The 19,846-nt window shown below is 40.9% G+C and overlaps 1 protein-coding gene across 4 annotated transcripts in view; it reads right to left on the minus strand.

The window, feature by feature from the left end:
* The window catches only part of Pbx1 (PBX homeobox 1), a 306,940-nt gene that overhangs the window by 53,743 nt on the left and 233,351 nt on the right, over positions 1 to 19,846 (minus strand). For 2 of the 4 annotated variants that reach the window (XM_034513265.2, XM_034513264.2), the window contains exons 6-8: positions 15,930 to 16,089; positions 9,462 to 9,574; positions 8,048 to 8,137 (exon numbers count right to left, since the gene is read on the minus strand). In XM_034513265.2, coding sequence (XP_034369156.1) covers positions 8,048 to 8,137; positions 9,462 to 9,574; positions 15,930 to 16,089 — 363 coding nt within the window. The remainder of the gene's footprint in view (positions 1 to 8,047; positions 8,138 to 9,461; positions 9,575 to 15,929; positions 16,090 to 19,846) is intronic. The other 2 variants (XM_034513267.2, XM_034513266.2) reach the window with 1 other exon arrangement.

Genomic DNA, 19,846 nt, shown 5'->3' on the forward strand with positions numbered 1-19,846 from the left:
TAGGGGAATTAAGTAGCTGAAAATTACTGCAAGTAGGGACTATAATAAATGTAGGTAATTCTATATTTATATTTAAAATATTCTTCCATATTATTATTTCCTCACTTAAAGCATATTCTTATGTTAGTTAATGTGTACTAACTTTCTATACATGGCTAATTTTAAGTAAGGGTTCTATTTATCTTAGAACAGCAGAAAGTATTGTTTTCTGTATTTTTTTTAAAGTGTGTTTATTCCTCTTTCTCAGTGTGGCCATGCCTCTCACACTATTGCAAGACTCTGGGTGTCTGTCAAATGATTGGCAGAGCATGTAAATCTCAATGCCCAAGATAGCAGCCAGTACTTACAAGTGGCTATTTTTAAATTAATTGAAATTAGGTGAAATTAAAAACCCATTTTTAAAAATACTAGTCACATATTAAGTACTATATAGTTATGTGTTAACTTACCAAACAAGATTAAAATAAACTGTTCTTACCAAGATAAAATCCCATTGCTATAGTCACTGGTAATAAATATAAAAGAATATACAGCAAAGGTCAATCATATTTATAAGCAATTCAAATATTTTAGATGGTTGGAATATATATATATATATATATATATATATATATATATATATATGTCTTTTGACATTTAGTTCCAAGATGCCTTTAAGATAATGTATTATATTGATTGCATTAGATGGTATAGCTCTCTGTCCAAGAACCAGATGACTAAGGCAGATAATTTCCACCCCTTTTAGCTTCTGGTAATGTTATGGATTGCCAGAGCTATGTCCTATTAATATTTTTGTTACTGATGTGGGATATTAGAAGGTTCTCAATAAATTTATTTGTTGAATGAGTCATTTCTTCATTTGCTTATCATACTGTAAAACTGAAGCAGATTTAGATATGAAGATTTCTAAATAGTTAATATTTAGAGATCTGGAAAAGAATCTCCTTAGACTAAAATATAGTCAGAGAAGCAGAAACTTCAAAAACTTACCCACTTTTACTTTTGTATAGGAGCAATGGTTTTTTTTTTTTTTTTTTTTTTTTTTTTTTTTTTTTTTTTTTTGAAGAACAACAACAGTGGCAGCAGCTAGACCCTGGAGAAAGTGGTTCTCTTCAGAAACCTATGTTGTTTCCCATAGTTGGGCTTTGCTTAATTTAATATGCTAAGTGTTTACTTTAGTCTATGGGAACATGTCCCTTTTGTAGCATCCACAAAAGTGAATTTCCCTTTTGAAGTTGTGGTCTTTCCTCACAGCACAGAAGGCAGGAGCCACATGAATCTGGAATAATTTCTCAGAACCTGAGAGTGGGCTGAGCTGGACAGGATGGTAAAACACCAATTTCAATGAAAAGAACATAGAGGACGTTGGTCATTTCCCAGCCTAGAATTTTCCCAGCAGTACAATTTCTCCTTTATTTGTGTATTTGAGCATCTCTCCTCATGCTATATTAATTTTGGGGATAAGAAAACAATCACCATTCATAAGTATAATATTACAGTGGACAATGGCTTATATAACATCAAGCTCAATTGTCCTTTTTGGTGTTTGTAGAGCTGAATCCTCTCAAAGGAAAATAATCTGTCCATAGTCACATGGGCAGAACTGAGACACATATGCATATGCACATAGAGTATGGATGTAGTGCTCTTAGAGTGTAAGCATCACTAGTCTGAAAGTCAACTAAGTTCACTGTGAATCTACAAAGATATAAGGAGCATGCAGAAAAAGATGCTTGCTGTTGCACTGAAGCCCAAAGTACAGATGCCTGGGAGGTGGGAAGTACACACTTTTAAAGATATTATTGGTTGTTCCTGAGTTGATTGACATCAGAGGGTTTGGTTTTGTTTTTGGTTCTTGGTTTTTTTGAAATGTGAATGTGTGTTTTGCTTGCATGTATGTTTATGCACCATGTGTTTGCCTGATGCCTGTAGAGGCCAGAAGAGGGGATTCCCTGGGAGTAGGATTAGATAGTTGTAAGAAACAATCCTGGGTCCTCTGGACCAGCTTCCAATGCTCCTAACTGCAGAGCCATCTCTGTAGTACCATCATCAGAGGTTCGTATTATTTCAGGTCCAGGGCTTTTGTAACTTGACCTCTATGTGACATATGTATGTCACATATGTACATTCCCCAAAGATAAAAAGGGCTTAAGATTATTGAATGGGCAAGTGTCCAGGCCAATGAAAATGAATGAACAAGTCAGTGAATGATCTGGCCATATTTGCTTCCAGAGCATTTAAGCTGGCAGGCAGGAGAATTGATGGATGCATATAACATTAAAACACTGTGATTTTTTTTTTTGATTCATTAACAACTATGAGCTGAAAAAAAAAAAAAAAAAAAAAAACCCTCTGTTTTTAAAAGTCTCTTATGCAGGAGTAGACCCAGTATTAACTTTGTAAGGTCTTCTGATGTAGGCAAACAGTTCTGTCATGAAGGAAACTCATGAGAGTTTGGCCATGCATGTGTGGACCTCTCCATTTTTCTCAGCCCATTCACATCACCTGCTTGGGGCTCTGCCCTCATCCTTGGTCACAGGACAGCAGCAAACTGGAAGCACATTTGGACACAACTTAACCCTTTCAAAAGTCACATTCAAATTTAATTATTTAATTTGCAAGAGAATTAAGCTTGGTATGACTAAAATGAGTTGTTAACATTCAATTTGCATATGAATTTAATGATTACCCCCCCCCCCAGCCCCACAACTTCATACATGGCAACACTATCTTAATACACACAATGAAAAGGTCTCTCAGAAGCAGCTAAGAAAAGTAAAGCTGCGGCATGTAGCTAAGTGTTGCTAAATACACCTTGTGAGATCTATGTGCTTGACACATGCTTACTGAAATGGTAGGATATTTCTGTCCTAATGATTTACATTCTATTTATTTACTTAAGTAATGTTCATTTTTTTTCCTTCTCCACTTAACATGAGAAAAAAAGAAAGCAAGAAAACCCAAACAAAACACCTGCATTACAATTTTTCAAGATAAAAGCCTCATCTCTTCTATTTTTCCATTTCTATAATTATCACAAACCAAAAATTAATGCGTTTTTCCCCTGGTGACTGGATATCATTGGCACGCTGCCTCCACAGAGATAATACTAACACTCACACTTTCACTAAAACCTTTGAGTAAGCAAAATCTACAGATGGATTGACATTCCAGGCTGGCTGCAGCAAATTCACTCCCTGAACTCACATTTCAAAACAATTTAAAATAAATAATCTCACCCTACAGGGTAATGGTTCTGTTTTTACAAATCTCTAACTCCAAAGAGAGGAATTTCTTGGAGTCAGACTTCTTCCTCGTGTGCATTTGTACTCAAGATACAATCTGGGGAGATGGCGAGTGGGGAAGGCGGCGGGGGGGGGGGGTGCTAAAAAGTTGATCTGGTGCCCCTTTAACTTAGGAAATCAACCATCACACTGTAGAATTCTATAGTGTGAATTCTGAAAGAGACTTTCATGGAGGTTTGTTGTGATCTGAGATTATAACTTTCCTCCTTTTGGGTTGCTTCCACTTTCCTCTAATCAGAGTTTGAAGGATCTAGCTCCACAGTGAGAGAGGAGAGTGTGGAGAATCATAGAGAAATGGCCACCTAACAAATAGGTGCTCTCCCAGCGTCCTGAAATAATAAAGGGGCTCTAAGGCTATAACTGACAGGACCTACAGAGATGATGCTTGGCATCATCCCATACAGCGTCTTATATGTGGAGTGGAGGAGAAGATCCTTGGACTTTATTCTCTTAGAAAATATATGCTCCTAACGATTTAGAGAGCTGCTTGTTTTTGAAGCAGGGTTTTGCTGTGGAGCCCAGGCTACACTTAATCTCAAAATTTTCCCATCTCCCTCCTATGCATGCACTGCTATACCTGGCCACTCCCAAAAGGATATATTTAAGAACATTTTGGGGTTTAGAACACAGTCTATTTATGGATAAGTGAATCACTTAAAATAATCATAATTACTAAATATCTTGCAGCTGATATATTAGATGTGGCCATTAAAAATATTTTGAATTTAGTAGCATGTTTTCTCCTGATTGGCATTTTCACCAAACAAAACAAGAAAATTATACATCTATAATATATGTGTGTTATATATCATATATATATGACCGTGCGTATATGTAGAGATGAATGATACAATGGTAATAATATGCTTTGTGAATTTAAGTGCTATAAGAGAAGTCTGTGTGTGAGAAAAAAATGGAAGGAAAGGATTAATTGAAAGAAAGATGCCAAGCAGGAACTGCACTTGGAGCAGTGAATATGATTTGGGACGGGAACGAGATAGTGAAGGTAGTGTGGGAATGAAGGGACGCCCATGTGGACGACAGAGAGAAGCAAATGCAGGGATTGGAGAGGCAACTGAGAGGCATTATCTCCAGGGTCACCAGGCATTCACATGGTGCAAAGACATAGGAAAAGAGGGTTAAAGGTGTAGCCAAGTTAAGGTCAATGGACCGCCTGAATTGGAACCAAGAGTTTAAGGGCAGGTAGGTTGGGCCAACAAATATGGAAAATCCTGCATGTGGCCTCGGAGCTCTGGCTGCTTAGGCAGGCAATCAAGACTGCTAATGATTTCTGAGCAAAGAATGACACTGAAAGACTTCGGTGGGGATGTGCAAGAGAGGAGAGGAATTGAAGACAGCAGCAGCGGGAGTCTGCTGCAGAACCCTAGTTAATGAACTATTTTCAGAACCAGCACGGTGGCAGGGGCGATGGAAAGAAAGACTCTAGTAGTTAGGCATTCTTCAAGAATGTCTGGCTGACAGAGATATGGAATATTCTCCCTGAGCTACTTAGAATCTATGTATATCAAAAATTGTCTGTGGTTATATGAAAAGACAAAGTAATTAAGGAAGTGAAGTTTACCATTCACAGGGGGTCTTGAGGTCTTACACAATTCTGTGTCCATTTCAAATCCATATCTTTGCATCAGAACAGTGTCCTAGCCTATCCTCAATAGGAAATAATTACTGTGAAAACTGTTCATAAGGAGGAGAAAAAAAAAAAGATTAAGCCAGAAAGTCATCACTTGAAGCACTTCACACTGGATTTGTGTGAAACAACTTATGCTACACCAATCCTTTTCTACCTGCCTCCTCATTTCCCCCAGAGAATGCCTGGGATTATGGAGCTAGGCCATCATCTACCCACCACCTTTATAGGACCTTACTTCTAGAACTTTGTGATTCCACTGCTCTGAGCTTGGTTCAGGTGGAAACCTAGCCAGGAAGCAGCTGAATAGTGCCCAGAAAATGTCCTCCATCAAATGAGACACTACCCAGATCCCAGCTGGGAGCTCCACTGCTGCTTTGGGTTTAGGGATTGTTTATTTTTGCTTTTTGGCTCAGATCTTTCATTCCTGTCCTTGTCTCTTCTTGTGTCTCCTCCCTTTTTCTCTTTCTCTGTCTTGGCAGTTAGAAGCCTAAGCTGCGTATGCCTATGCCCCAGCTTCTAATACCACCATCTAAAAATACATCTTGCTACAACAAGCTCCTGTAGGTGGCCCATAGAAAAATTGACACCAAAGCAATGTATCATATCACCACTGTCCTTTGATGCACTTAGCCTGTGTATTAAAGACTCAGAAATAAAGTTATCACAATTTACAGGAAAAAATTTAATACACTTGAGTGGCTCAAGTGGCATTTTCCAGTCTTTTTTTTTTTTTTTTTTTTTTTTTTGTGCTGGGATTATGTAATCAGACATAATTGTCTGCACATGTTTGTTGCACTATCTCAGAGATGATTTCCAGCCCACCAGATGATGTCAGAAGGGTCAATACTGGATGTCTCCCCCTGTCCCGCCCCCATCAAGCACTGCTTATTATAGTGCTGCAGTTAGGGAATAAAAATGGGCCAAATAAGAAACTGTCAGACCCACTTTGTACTGAGTCATAAGAACTTCCTTCAGTTTTTTTTTTTGCATACATCTGCATTTTTTTGTTCCCACTTCTGATACATTCTTTGTATTCTAATTTTTTCATTTAATGTGCAAAATTATTTCTGGAAAAGTCTAGTATGTCATAAATGCTCAGCGACTCACAGATGCATGTGCACTCAACTCTCTAGCCAGCCAGCTCCTTCCTTCACTTGGATTCTTCGTGAATGCATGTACCACATGGATTAGGAGAGCCTTGTGCTCTCCTAAGTAGGCTGCCCAGCAAGCCAACACTAACGCAATGATAACAATGATGGCTGTAATCATACACACAATATGGAAACAATCCCCTCTCTGGACTTTTCTAGAAAATAGCATGACTGTTAAAAGTATGTTCAACAAGACAGGCTGACCTTGCCTTTCTTCGCAAAGAGAGACTGGTAGTTAAGATATGAACTCAGGCGAGATTCTGCCTGAAAATAGGAGAGAAAGAATTCTTAACTATAAGTAGCAAAAGATGTCACTCCCACAAATTACTACCTAGTGACTGGCTTACTTCTACAATGTCCTTACCAAGGTAGTAGCCAAGCCATGTAAGAGGCTCTCTAATGATGTGAAGCCTCCAGTGCTAGAAAGGCACAAGAAATCAAGATCTCTGATGCTTCTACTCAGCGAACTCCTCCAGTCCTATTCAGACTGTTCCTGGTGAAGCTGATCCCTCTCTGTGAGGGCCACATCAAAACTGTTACCTGTCACCTACTCATTCTCTTTTACGGATAAGAATGTGTGTAGTTTATGCATGTGCTTGTGTGGAATGTGCATGTTGGTATGTGTACAAGTGTAAGTGTATGGTGAGGCCCAAAGTTAAAGTCTGGTACCTTCCTCCATTGCTGTTCACTTCATTTCTTAAGCCTGAGTCCCTCTCACTGTCTAAAGAGCTCTAGGGGCCTCCCTGTCTCTACTTCCCCAGTGATGTGTGGCCAGATGATTTTTTACACGGGCACTATGGATACAACCTTAGATGTTCATGCTCACATAGCAGGCACGTTCCTGATGGAGCCATCAGCCCTACCGCTCCTCATTTTTAAAACAATTATTCTTCATGTGATGAAATAGTTGTTCTTCTCTTGATTCCTTCCAGATCTGCCATAATTGGGTAGGACAAGACTCAATGCAGAGTTGAAAGGGCCACCCCCCACATCCTTGCAGACATTATGCTTCAATTAGAATAAACTGAGATCACATTATTAAATCATGACTGTATTGCCTTCCTTCCACTCCCTAACTTATTTTAACAATACCGACGGCAACAAACAAAAGTACGGCTCTCCATCAACCAACTGAAGCCCCGCTTCTTTCAGCCACTCCAAGCCAATCATCCCACTGGAGTCTCTTGTGACCTCTAAAAGCCTGGAAATCACCCCTGAACTAAAGAACAACCTCCTTTTCCAGGCTTCCCTCGTGTCCCAGCTTGCTGTCATCGCCGCTGAGATAGCAGACGGTTGATCTGAGAAATCAAGTTGGATTGCTGTCCCGAGTCTACACTTGGTTCTCCTTGTGTCTGTCTGATCGATTTCACTCTGTGCGACATAGCTTGTCGCTACGAATTTTCATGCTAGTCAGGAGCCCGCCAGCGCACCCAAGAACAAGTAGAAGATGGTCCACACCCCCTCCCTGTCCTTTAACATACTAGGCCTTGGTGTCAATTTTTTAACATCATCTATTGACAGATTGGGGAAAGGGTGCTTTATTCTTATGGCCATAGACCTGGACGTAATGGATTTGGGCCACTGGTTTTCTTCCCCAGGTGCCCAGGTCCCAGCCTGTGGTGACATTTCCTACCACTGTTGTACTAGGTGTCACCTGTTTAGCAGCTCCTCTCAGCTGAACGCATGTGGCCGCAGGTGCCATGCAAACACTGATTGTATGTGACAGCCCTAGACGCCAGCTGCCTGCATGAAGCCTGCCCAATCACTACGTTCTTTCTTGGGGAGGATGCTGCCGATGGCATGACCGATAAAGAAACAAGAAAGTAGGTGACTGTAAAGCTAAGACAAGTCCTACTAAGTGGCATTCTGGGCCCTGTGGCTTTGAAATAATTGACAGTGATAGAATAGAAACAAAGGGTTGGGGAGCCTTGTTTGCTTACACTGATGCCCTGCGGACTGTACATCTGACTGGCTGCGAGTCCGTCACTGTATCCTCCTGTCTGGCTGATAACATGGCGAAGGGTATCCACCTAGACAGAGAAACAACAACAGAAAGGCAATTAGTCAGAGAGAGAAAGGGATGGGGCACATCATCTTCTTACAGGCTACTGAAGGGACATGCCACACAGTAAAGCAATCATCGTGGAGATGCTCTTCCTGGGGGAGAGTCCATAAGGAGGAGGCTGGGACTCACCCTGATGCCAGATCCATTGTTACTTCTGAGTTCAATAAAAACAGTACAAGAAACTGGGGTTCCCAAAACTGAAACAGATTGCACAATGCTGTATGAGGTGACAGGGGGCTGTGGTGCTAGAAGGAATGGAGGGAAGAGGACAGAAGGGTCTCCTTCTCCTTCTCCCACTTTTCTTCCCTATAGATTATCCCATACAACTTGACTCAAGGTTTTTTTTTTTTTTTTTTTTGGTTTTGGACAGCCATGTCATAGAGAGCAGGAACCAGGATAAAGACCCAGCTTTTTAAAAATTTTTTCAAATCAGGATTTTGATGATGGTAAGTTATTTAGTCACATGACCAAAGTCTGCCTGATTTGTCTCAAATTTGTTTCTAGGCAGTGCTTCCTGTGCAAGGGGCTGAGTCACCAGCCAGCTGTCTAGCCAGGCATGTAATGTTTTCTGTTCCACGTGTCAGATAGGGAGATATGACTCCTTTCTTCCTGAGTCACTGTGACCCAGAGCATATGACTTCAACCTCTCAGATCACGCTTCATGCTGAGATAGCAGGACAGCTTCCTGAGATATCTGTCCTGAAGGTGGATGGTTACACTAAGAAACATAGAGGTTTGGCACATGACTTGATTTTTGGTTCCATATAGGGTCTTGTCATCAGAAACTTGAGTCCACTGATCTCAATGGTGACTAAGTATATGTGTTTAGTCAAGCTGGCTTTGGTCATTTTAAAGGTTAAGATGAAAGCAGGAGATATTAACACATCTGGATGACATCTTCATGTTAGTGAATCGTGAAGATGGGAAACCAACAGATGAGGGGGAGACTTGGAAGAGATAACGGGCTGAAATTCCTTTTTCTTTGATGAATAACGGAGACATCAGTTCCACCTGCCTCAAAGGCCTCCTTCACCCCGCTCTGTATTTGTTCCTTTCCTACCCCTCTACTGTGACTGACAAGCCAGAGCCAAAGCATGGGCACCATCCCCTATGACAACGGTTGTCTTTGTTCTGTTTTGCTTTATTATGATTTGGTTTGACTACTGCCTGTCTGCCTTTCCCTTTCTTTATTTTTCCTTCTCTGCCCAGACAGGAGCAGGAAGCGGAGACAACTAAAGGCTCTTACACTCTACTGAATTCACCTAGTGGCATATTGGCTGGGTCCCTACCTGTGATTGCACGTTGGCTCCAACCTGGGCCCCTTGGTAAGAATCCCCATTGAGTGACTGCACGCTCATGAACAAATCTCCAGAGTTTGACATGTTAAAAGAACTGGAAGAACCTGGAAAGGAAAGAGTGAGGCACCTGAATCACAGAAAGGAAAAGGATCAACCCCGCAACCAACAGCCAAGAGCAGAATGACATGCAAAGCAATGCCCCCAAATCAAATGTAAGATAAAAACAGCATCCACAGAGAGCCTGGTTAGTAGCATGAAGAACAGAGCAAGCAAGAGGGTGCACACTGTTGCTGTTACATGAAGCGACCCCTCATTCCAAGTTGTCATTAAGACTGCTTTCGGCTAGTGATTTTAAGCTGAAAGAGGGAAGCTGTATTCTAGTGCCATCTACTTAGTTTTCTTTTCATGCCTCTAGTAGTCTAGGGTTGGCCATTGAGGCCAAAAGGATGGAGAATACGGTCAATGATATTGGTTGGCCAATGAAATTTCTGCCACCGCCATAGAGCACCTGGGTACCTTTTCTGGATTCTAAATATGCTTTGCTGAATCCATCTTGCACATTGGGGGCACAGGAGGAGAGTGCACAGGAGACGAGTGCATAGAGGCAGTGTCTCCTGGGGTGTATAAGATACTCTCCATTTCTAGAAATGAGGTAAATGTCTTTGCTATGTGGCAATAGCCCAGGAAACCTCAAAGATTGCAAGATTGTGTGAGAACGGCCTAGTCTTCCTACCAGTTGCTGCAGCACAGAAAGATGAAGCAGAACACTGGGCTGAAATCTTCAAGCAAGCATGAAATGCTTCTAGGAGTTTTTAAAATCAGCCTCCAGGAGGAGAGTTTAGCACGGGCTTTTACCTGCCAGCGATGGAAGTTCCATCTGCTTGGCCTTAGATCCATCCACAGGCTCCCATGGGATGAACCTAGCCCAAGCTTCCCCTCAATACTGGGGCCTATGAAGCTAATTAGAGCTCTGAAATCATTGTGTAGCTCAGCATGTAGGAAAGAAAGCTCAGCGTGCAAGGTTTGGTTAAAAATATGACGTTAGCCTGGTAAAGGAGAGACTTCAGGGACCCAGGTCAGTTGCACTCTGTGACTTCTAACCCTGTGCTCTCTCTTGCCCTGAGATTGTCTGACAGCCACCACCAACAGGGAGTCACCCAGCAATGAGTCATGCCTCCTGTCTGATGCTTTTTGTCTCTTCTCCCAGGACAGGGATCTGAGCTCTACAAGAAAGCTGTCTATCTGCAGCCAGGAAGAGGAGAAGACCTTTTCTTTTCCCCCAGAGAACAGCCACTTAATAGGCAGTGTGCTCTCTACCTTGCCATGGCACTTGATATACAACTGTCTACTGTGTCATCACACGTCAACTGCAAGAGCCATTTAGAGGAACCAGGTGTTTGTAATCTTGGCAACAACCCCAAGTTAAGAACTGTCTCCATTTTTCTGTGTTTTGGGGAGTTTGCAGCCTCATGCAAGAAGCTGTGTATCTGTATTTTTACGTAGACTGCTGCTGTTTCTAGCCCCCTTCTCATCCCTGCTTTTCCATGTAAAGGAAGTGCTATCTTTATGGGTTGAGAGGGGACTGAAATATCAACTAACAGACTGCATCTTGTCTGGCACATATTTTTTTATATAATTTATCTGGAAGGAATTAGACACATTCAACCTTAGCAAAAACAGGAATAAGATCTCATCATGTACAGTTAACCATGCAGTCAGTGGGATGTAGACTTTGGCCTGAACTTTCTTCCATTACTATGGCACTCTATTTACACCCCCGCCCCCCTACTATGGGAGAAGATACATGAATTGCAGCTCCCATTCTTGTGCTTGTATAGCCAACCCAGAGTTCGACATATGAGTTGTAGCCCACTCAGATCACGTTTGCAGTCACAGACAAAGCCTAAACAACAAAACCAATGCAATATCCATGTCTTGTTCAGTGCTCATCAGAACTTACACAATGGCTGTATTCACGTCATCAGACTGCCTATGCTCCTTGGCCCCAAAGTGCTGAGTCTGAAGCCTAAGTATTTTATTTCTCGCCCATTCTCAGATACCATGTCATAGTCACACATACTGCATGCTTGGCTGAGGGTCTATTGGTAACCATTACCCAAACTGTGCCATGAAAGAAATCCCCAAAGGGCTTTACTAATGCCAAGGAGTATGGCATCCATAGAAGCATGCACACATGGAGTGTGCTATCTACAAGATATAGACAGCAATTGACACAGATGATTTAAAAAAATATATGTGCATAGATAAATTGTAAATATGTCTGGCTGTGTAATATACACAGAGATAAATATGCGCATAGAAATGCACTCTGTGTACAAATGCATTTGTATCAGAGCAGTAATTGCAGAGATAGTCCCTTGTGCTCTTGGATGTACTGTTTCAGCATTTCCTTGTCTCTGTGCAGCCATGTTGTGGCTTCTGATTGACTGCTGAGAATCAAGAGGCGGTGATGGAGTGGATGGATGAGAACAGGTGTTCCTAGTACCACAATAAAGTCTACACAAGTACCAATGTGTGTGGGTGTGCGCGCGCGCGTACATGCATATGAGCGTGCACGCATATGTGTGTGTCTTCACCCATCATTGTAGGTTAGAAAGAATGGAGAGCCTTCTGAGCAGTGCATCCATCCCAGACAGAGAGCGAATGTGTTTTCTTGGAAGTGCTGTGGAATCCCTAAAGAACAGCTGCATATTAGCCGGTTTGCTGAGACCACCCAGTCACTTTATCTGCAGGGTATCTCGGAGTAATCAGCAGTTACTAGAGGCATACTTCAAGATGTGCTTGGCAGTTGAAAGGTTCTGAATTTGGCTAAGGAATGAAGGCAAGTGCCACCCAGATACTTGGGGTGTGTACAGAGTGACATCTGCACTCAATTAGACCGAGAAGAAGTAATGGATCACCCATGAATCTAATGCATTGGCTTGGGCAAATACTGTGACTTTGGAAATGTGTTAACATTCATTTTCATAAGGCAAGTTCCTGAAGATAGTCTTTTCATTTCAAATGAGCGTTAGGAGGCTAAACAACTCCAGAAAAAACAACACAAAACAAACAAACAAGACCCAAATATGCAATAAAACCCAATTAAATTAATAATAAAATGTAATACTATCTAAACAGAAAGCATGACTTCCCCGTCTTGGCACTATTGACACTTTCGGCTGGATAATTCTTTGTATAGGGAGCATCTTATGCCTGGTGGGATGGTTAAGTGGATCTCCATGTCTACCTATTCCTGTCAGTAACACCACTGAAGCCGACGACAATGAAAACCATCTGCAGATACTCCTGAGTGTCTACTGGGGTGCATTCTCACTCCCTAGGTGAGAACTAATGACCCACAACAAAGATAGAGTATACATTTGTCTTAAGAAACTCAAAGGGTTTGAAAGTATGAGCTCATGGATTTTTACTGGATATATAGGTTTGATGAGAAGCTACCTGGCAAACATTGATTTAATTTCTGTAGTCTACAAAGAAAAAACAAACAAACAAACAATCAAACAAACAAAAAACCAAGTTTCCCATGGGTGAGGTGACCAGCCTGATTCAGCCAGACTTCCATGTCATCTGGGGGTACAGAAGAGGATAGATCTGACTAGATGGAAACATAATAATGTTTCACTCTTGCTTCCAAGTAAGTGTCTGTCTGGTTCTGAGTCCTCAATTGGTGCTTCTATAATCTGGTTTTTTAAATATGAGAAATGGAGAGCTCACCATTTGGTGTCTCCCCAGTGAGCTCTAGCCAAGGGTTTTTACACTATTGTACTCAGTTCTCTCATTTCCCACACCCTCAAGTTCATTCTTTTTTTATCCTTCCTCAATACCGCATCGGCTTTGTCCATCTCTGCTGGAAGACACCATAAATTACGCTGAAAGCCTCTCTACTTGGAAATCCCTAGCACCTAGTCCCAAGTGATTTTTATAAAGCAGGGCTGTGGAAAAGGGGACAAAGTCTACTGAACAAACAGGGCTGCTTAGGTGTGGGTTGCTTGTGGGTCCGCAACAGTTGCTAACCGCCCAAGTGCTATTCCCTGCACAAAAGCCAGGAGAGAGAAGAGGGTTTATTTGTGGTGTTGCCTTTCTGTCCGGGGAAATGAGTGTGTCAAGTAAGCAAAGATCCCGGGAGAATTTCCATTTCCATATTGAGAATATAAAACTGTCCTGGGTGCCAGAATCCCAGACTTCAAAATCTACCCCAATACCTTTTCATATATTATCCTTTTATTTACAATCTCTTTCCATTACCATTTCTCCTTTGAAATTACTGAAGAGATGACACACAATGTAATAAACACTCTATGTAAAAGTTTGAACACTTATGCTCAAACCCGCACCATGATTTAGGCTGTTAAAAGCCAAAGAAAATACAGAAAAGCCCATTTATAACTTTTCCTGCTAAGACGTTTATCTTTTAAAATTCCATGCTATTGCACACCTACAATAGCATTTTCTTTGCTTTCCTTATTAGAAAGGGAGCACTACAAAGGGTTCCTCTGCAAATTATTTCCGATAACTTAGGCACAACTGGAAGGCTTAGCTCAAGTTTTCCATAATAATGTACTTTGCGCTCAGAATAGTCATATGAAGTTTAAGCCACCAGAAAATTCCTTAGAAAACTGTAATCAGACTGACATTCCATAAGAGCCAACATAATTCTTAAACACGGAGTGGGGGTTAAAATGCTTACTTTTCTCTTTTTAAGGGCTTTAGGAAAGAAAAATAGTTATGGATTTAGTAATGAAGGGAGCCCACAGGGCCCTTCTAAGGACTAGTCATAAATCATGCTAAGCCATCTGTGATGCAGATATAGCTGGGACAGGGAAAAAGTCATTTTGATATCTGTTTTGCATTATGATAACCTCTGCAGGACTGTTGAGTGCATTTTTGCTAATATTGACAGAATTACACTTCTTCCAAAGAGATAAGTGAGAATGTCTGCCTAGCACCGCAGTTCACCTTATGATGCTGGGTTTGAAATCTTCAATAACCAACCAGCCAGTGAAGGAGGAAACTGTGCTTACTGGACCTGTTAGCTCGGATCTTTTATCAATCATAGCACAATGAGGAAGAGCGACAATGGCGACCAACAACAACAGAACCAACAGAACTTTCAAAAGCATTCTTCAGGGCAGCCTGACCTAATAGCTAACAAGCATAAAACTGGATCAAATTAAACAGTGCCTTATGATGCCAATGTTTACAAAGCCAAGGGCTCTCTCCTCATGCCCGATTCTAATTAAACAAAAGAAGGTCATGGTAGTATAGCCCAGGGACTTGGAGACCCTGATGATAACAAATTAATGCAGGGAGAAGCTCACAGAAGAAAAGTGTATGGTGCCCTACAGGTATCCAGTTACAAAGGCAGCATATGGCAGGGAGAAGCTCCTTAGTAAACAACCAGACTGTGAGGTTGACGTCACCATCTATACTCATAGAAATCTCAGAAATAAGATTTGCAACCACATCATGAGTCAATATATTTGGGTCTGCTAGTATAATATTGGTATCATCAGACTTAGAAGGGCATTCCACATTCCAAATAAATGCGTTTTGTCTGTTATAGAGAAGGATGACTTCTGATACTAAACATATTTAATAAGGAAGTGTTTGTTTTCCATTTTTCTTCTCCAGGAGAATTATCAACATGTTTTCTGCAGCATACCATCATGGAGGTTAAATGTCATATATTACTGACTTTTTATTGGCATCCTGGAAATTCAGAAGTGACAGAGCAGGGCATCTCTAAAAATGTCCTTCTATGTCAGCTCAAAGTCTGAATTTAGTGAGCGATGCACGTTCATGAAAATAAAACTTAGACCCAGAGCACATGATTGAGATTATAGTATGAACAGTAGAATTAGAAAGGTTTGGCTTACAAGCTTGTAGTTTTTCTGATAGCTTACATAAGAAAAACCAATAAAAGAAAACAACAAAGAACAATATCTCTAATCAGCATCTCGGAAATCTTGTAGCCTGGCCCTGGAGATAAAATTTGCCAATGAGACCTTTATTAAAAGATTATTCCTCCCCAGGATGCACACCCGCACATGACTCAGACATGATGGGGACAGCAAGATAAACAAGGACAAAAACATCATAGGAGAACCCAAAGGAACTGCCTTAATTGTAAAATTTTATCATTAATTTTAGATTTTTGAGGTCCCATTAAATCCACACAATGTACCTCCATTTTAAGTTAAGCATACGCATTATAATGCAAACTTGTAGACAGCCCTATCTTAAAAGCACACTGTCCTTTGTATACAAAAAGAAAAAAAAAAAAAACCAACCAAATTGTCACTGACAACAAATGATAAATGCAGTATAAATCAATGAATCAAAATCCATAAGCATTAAAATAAAGTCTCAAAGTAGGAAAAACAAATATACAAATGGAGAACAATTCCCCCCCCACAAATTAAAGAGGAAACTAACCCGCTGAGTTGGGAGTGGAGGGCGAGTTAGCTTGGCTTCCATGGGCTGACACATTGGTGGCAGTGACAGCCGTTTTGGCAGCATAAATATTGGCTTCCTCTTGAAATTTACCTATGTTCTTCTTGTACCGGATTCGTTTATTTCCAAACCAGTTTGATACCTGGAGGAGCAGGAGAGAAGTAGAGAATTAGCTCTTCAGCCATCAGAAATCAATGTGGAGAAATAGAAGGGTCCATGGAGGGATGGATAGATGGAACTAAATAGTGTCATCTCACCCGCGATGAAGCAAAAGTAAGATCTGAAAGAGGACCAACTACCTACTACAGGTTCCCTAAAATTCCACAAGACCACTGTGAAAACAATGCTCCTGCACAAGACTGGCTCACCAGTGCTAGGACTCTCGATTTAGAACAAATATTGTAAATTTACTTATTTCCTAATTTATGACATTTAAATCAACATATTAGGAGAAATACTTGGTCTTTTAAAGCCAACGCTAATGCTGACATCGTGCAATCAAAATGCACAGACCTTTAAAATGTCCACATAAATCTATATCAACATAGGAATGCTTCTGTGCATACATTAATTCAAAATTTTAGAAGTTAAGTGACCTTAATATGGACTCTGGAGTCTCAAGTCTACTTAAGACTTGCTATAGACTTTATCAATCTGAATTTGCTGGTTATCTTGTACAAAGCTTGATCTTATGTATGTAAAAAAAAACAACGAACAAGCAACTGACTCATACAACCAATTATTACTTTGAACTCCTGCTTGTATATGTTAAAGCCAATGAACAACGATAAACCTAATTTACTTTCTTTTGTTAATTTATTTCCTTCCTGTGGCTCACAGCAGCTGTCTTGGCTCCAGTTGGTACCTCTTCTCCATTTATAAAGACTCCTACCAGAAAGGAGTCAGGACATACACTGACATTTACCCGACAAGTCTTGCCTTGTGGAGGAATGTCTAATAACACCCTACGTCCTAGATGTGAGTTTGGACTACAGAGTTGTGGCTTTTATTTAATTACACAACAAGCTATGGAATCAGGTAAGGGAAGAACAAATTGGCCACACGTATAACACACCTCACTTATCACTCCCACTCTGTAGCCTTCATCAACAATGGCAGATAAAGAAAATGAAAGGTAAAAAAAAACTACACTTCGTTTTGAATTCATTCTACAAAGCTAAAACTTCAAAGGCCTAGCTAACCTTCAAAGGCCTATGTGGCTGACACAATAGCAGAAATGCCAAGTCTTTGTTACAAAAATCAAACTGTTCTAGTGCAATATTAGTAAACAAGAGAGAAAAATTCAATAATAAACTGCTTTGTTTGTTGCAAATGCAGAAAAACAAAGTTAAGCTGGGGGAGAAAATGTGCTTCTGAGTACAATTCAGGACGATGCCATGTCTAACTGCACTTTGAAACTCAAATTTCTCTTGATCTAAGTTTCACCATGCATATGGATCAATCATAATTATCACCGGTTATTGATTTATATGTACAACAGGGAGGGAGGGAAAAGGTAGGCAGGTTTTTCAAAAGTAACTGGAAAAAAGGCAGAAAAGAGGAAGGTAATTTAGGTGAACCTTCCAGGAAGAAAGGAAATGACTCAAGTCCATTTCTATTAGGTGTATGTAGACAAGCAAGAAGGGAAGATGTAGGTGGGAAAGGGGTTTGCAGGAAAAATTTCCTGTTTAAATGAGAAGAAACCTGATTTGGGAAGATGTTAGATAGTTGGGGCATTTCCTAAAGTGTCTACAGAGCAGTATCCTCTACCTCAGATAATATGTAGAGTCCACATTTCATTAATTAATACTCAATTGTCATAGACTAAAGGCCTAATATGTATTAGGCACTAGGCATGCATGCAGATGAGGTAGCATGAGTCAGACAACACAGAAAGAATAACAGGTTTTTTGGGGGACTGTTTGATTTACATCTCAAACATGTCATGTTTCAAGAGCCTATGGGCAGAGCCACGGCAAAATCCAGTGGGAAGTAAGATACATGAGTTTAGTGTTCCAGGACAAAAGCCCCATCTGGATATTCACATGGAGTTACATTTGTAGCTGTGAGTGTGGAGAATGGTGCTTTTTAGAGTTAAGCATTCACAGATGGCTTGTGAAAGCAGATTCCAGGACCCCTGTTCACAAAGATTTAGATACCGGGCTGGTATAAGACTCAAGAGTCCTCACTTCTCATAGGTCACAGGTGATGTGCTGCTGGTATCGCTGATGCTGCTTTCTGAGGACCACACCCTGGGCAGCACTCACATGGATGCGGGGCTCTTTGGGGATCATGGGGAGGAGATAGTTATTAGAGGCATTTCAGGCGGATTTAGGTATATGAGCCTATTATTGTTGGGGGTCATGGGAGAAACCAATAGCTTTTGAGCACATGTCACAAAAAGTTGTGACTAAAAAAAAGGTGACCAAGGTCCACTGGCTGAAGCATGGACTGATGAAAGCTAAGGAAAGAAAAACAGTTGCAGGGTGGAGAGAGAGAGAGAGAGAGAGAGAGCAAGAGAGAGAGAGAGAGAGAGAGAGAGAGAGAGAGAGAGAGAGAGAGAAAGTAGACTTCAAAAGACTGAGTGGGGCTGGCCCAGGGGAAGAGAGAAAACGAGAAAACACAATAATGGTACCAAGAAATAGAGGATGACTGAATGGATCCCATGAGGTGAATAATAAAAAGAGTGGCTATTGAACTTCTACCACATGAGGTAAGAAAAATAGTGTATGTCACTAACTTTGAGAAATATATAGACAGCTTTACCATGTATCTTCCAACCAGCCATGCTTGGTAAATGGTACAATAAAGACTCTCCAAAAGTGAGAGTGAGTCCTTCAGAATCCCACATTGACCCTTGCCAAAAACAAGCCCCCAGCCTATTTGTCTGTGTATCATGCTGTTTCTCAGCAGATTTTGCCTCACAATATGGAGCAGCTTAGCCTACCTATTGTTATTGTTACTGCAGTGGTGGTGGTGGTGGTGGTGATGGTGATGGTGATGGTGATGGTGATGGTGATGGTGATGGTGATGGTGATGGTGGTGTGTGTATTGTGGGGAGGGCAAGGATGGCATGGCCTTGGGATAGAGAGAAGAGAGAGAAAGGAGACATGGCATATAAATAATCCTTTTGGTGAACAAAGTATTCAGCACTTGGGTTTCCACGATGAAAGAGGTAGAGGTTGGTAGAGCCAATGCCAGTATCATCAGCTACAACCTTGACTGACTCTAGAAGGGTTCTTCCTTGTTTCTAGATAAAATTAAAATCTGGAATTATGGACTTTGGATTGAGTTCATGGAGTAGTTTAACTCTGCCTTATGATCTGTGTGGTTCACGCCCTAAACTCACTCCTCAGATAGACCACCAGGAGCTAGGGGCATCATTTCTTTCCATTTTCATAGACAAGAAATCTAAACCTAGACCAAAACAGTAACAGTTGTAGAAAAACACTAGGCTGGACCACTTGAGTATGAATATTCAGATTCTGCTTTCCTTAACTGACCAGACTAGAAATGATCTTCACAGAAGCCACTGAAGGCGTGGGCTAAGAGGCTATATGCATGCTGCCTTTCCCAAATGGATGTTTCTAAAGACAGTCGCTACTGTAAGAAAGTCTACTTCTTAAATCTAGGGGAGTATGTTATTTTTATTATACCTTTTTTTTTCTATTCTAAGGCAGGGGCTAAATAATGCTTCCTTTTTTTTTTCTTCTGCTCATGTTAAGAGATTCCATGTGTATACAATTGTTGCATCATATATCTTTCTAAGTCAGTAGGCACTGGTTACAGTTAATGCATGCTGGAGGAAGGGACATTCAGTACCATTCCAATGGAGCCACAGTGGCCTGCTCAATTCTTTCTCCCAATTAGTTATTCCTTGTAGACTCAGAACAACTAAA

This window comes from Arvicanthis niloticus, chromosome 10 (genome assembly GCF_011762505.2).
Source record: "Arvicanthis niloticus isolate mArvNil1 chromosome 10, mArvNil1.pat.X, whole genome shotgun sequence".
NCBI lineage: Eukaryota > Metazoa > Chordata > Mammalia > Rodentia > Muridae > Arvicanthis > Arvicanthis niloticus.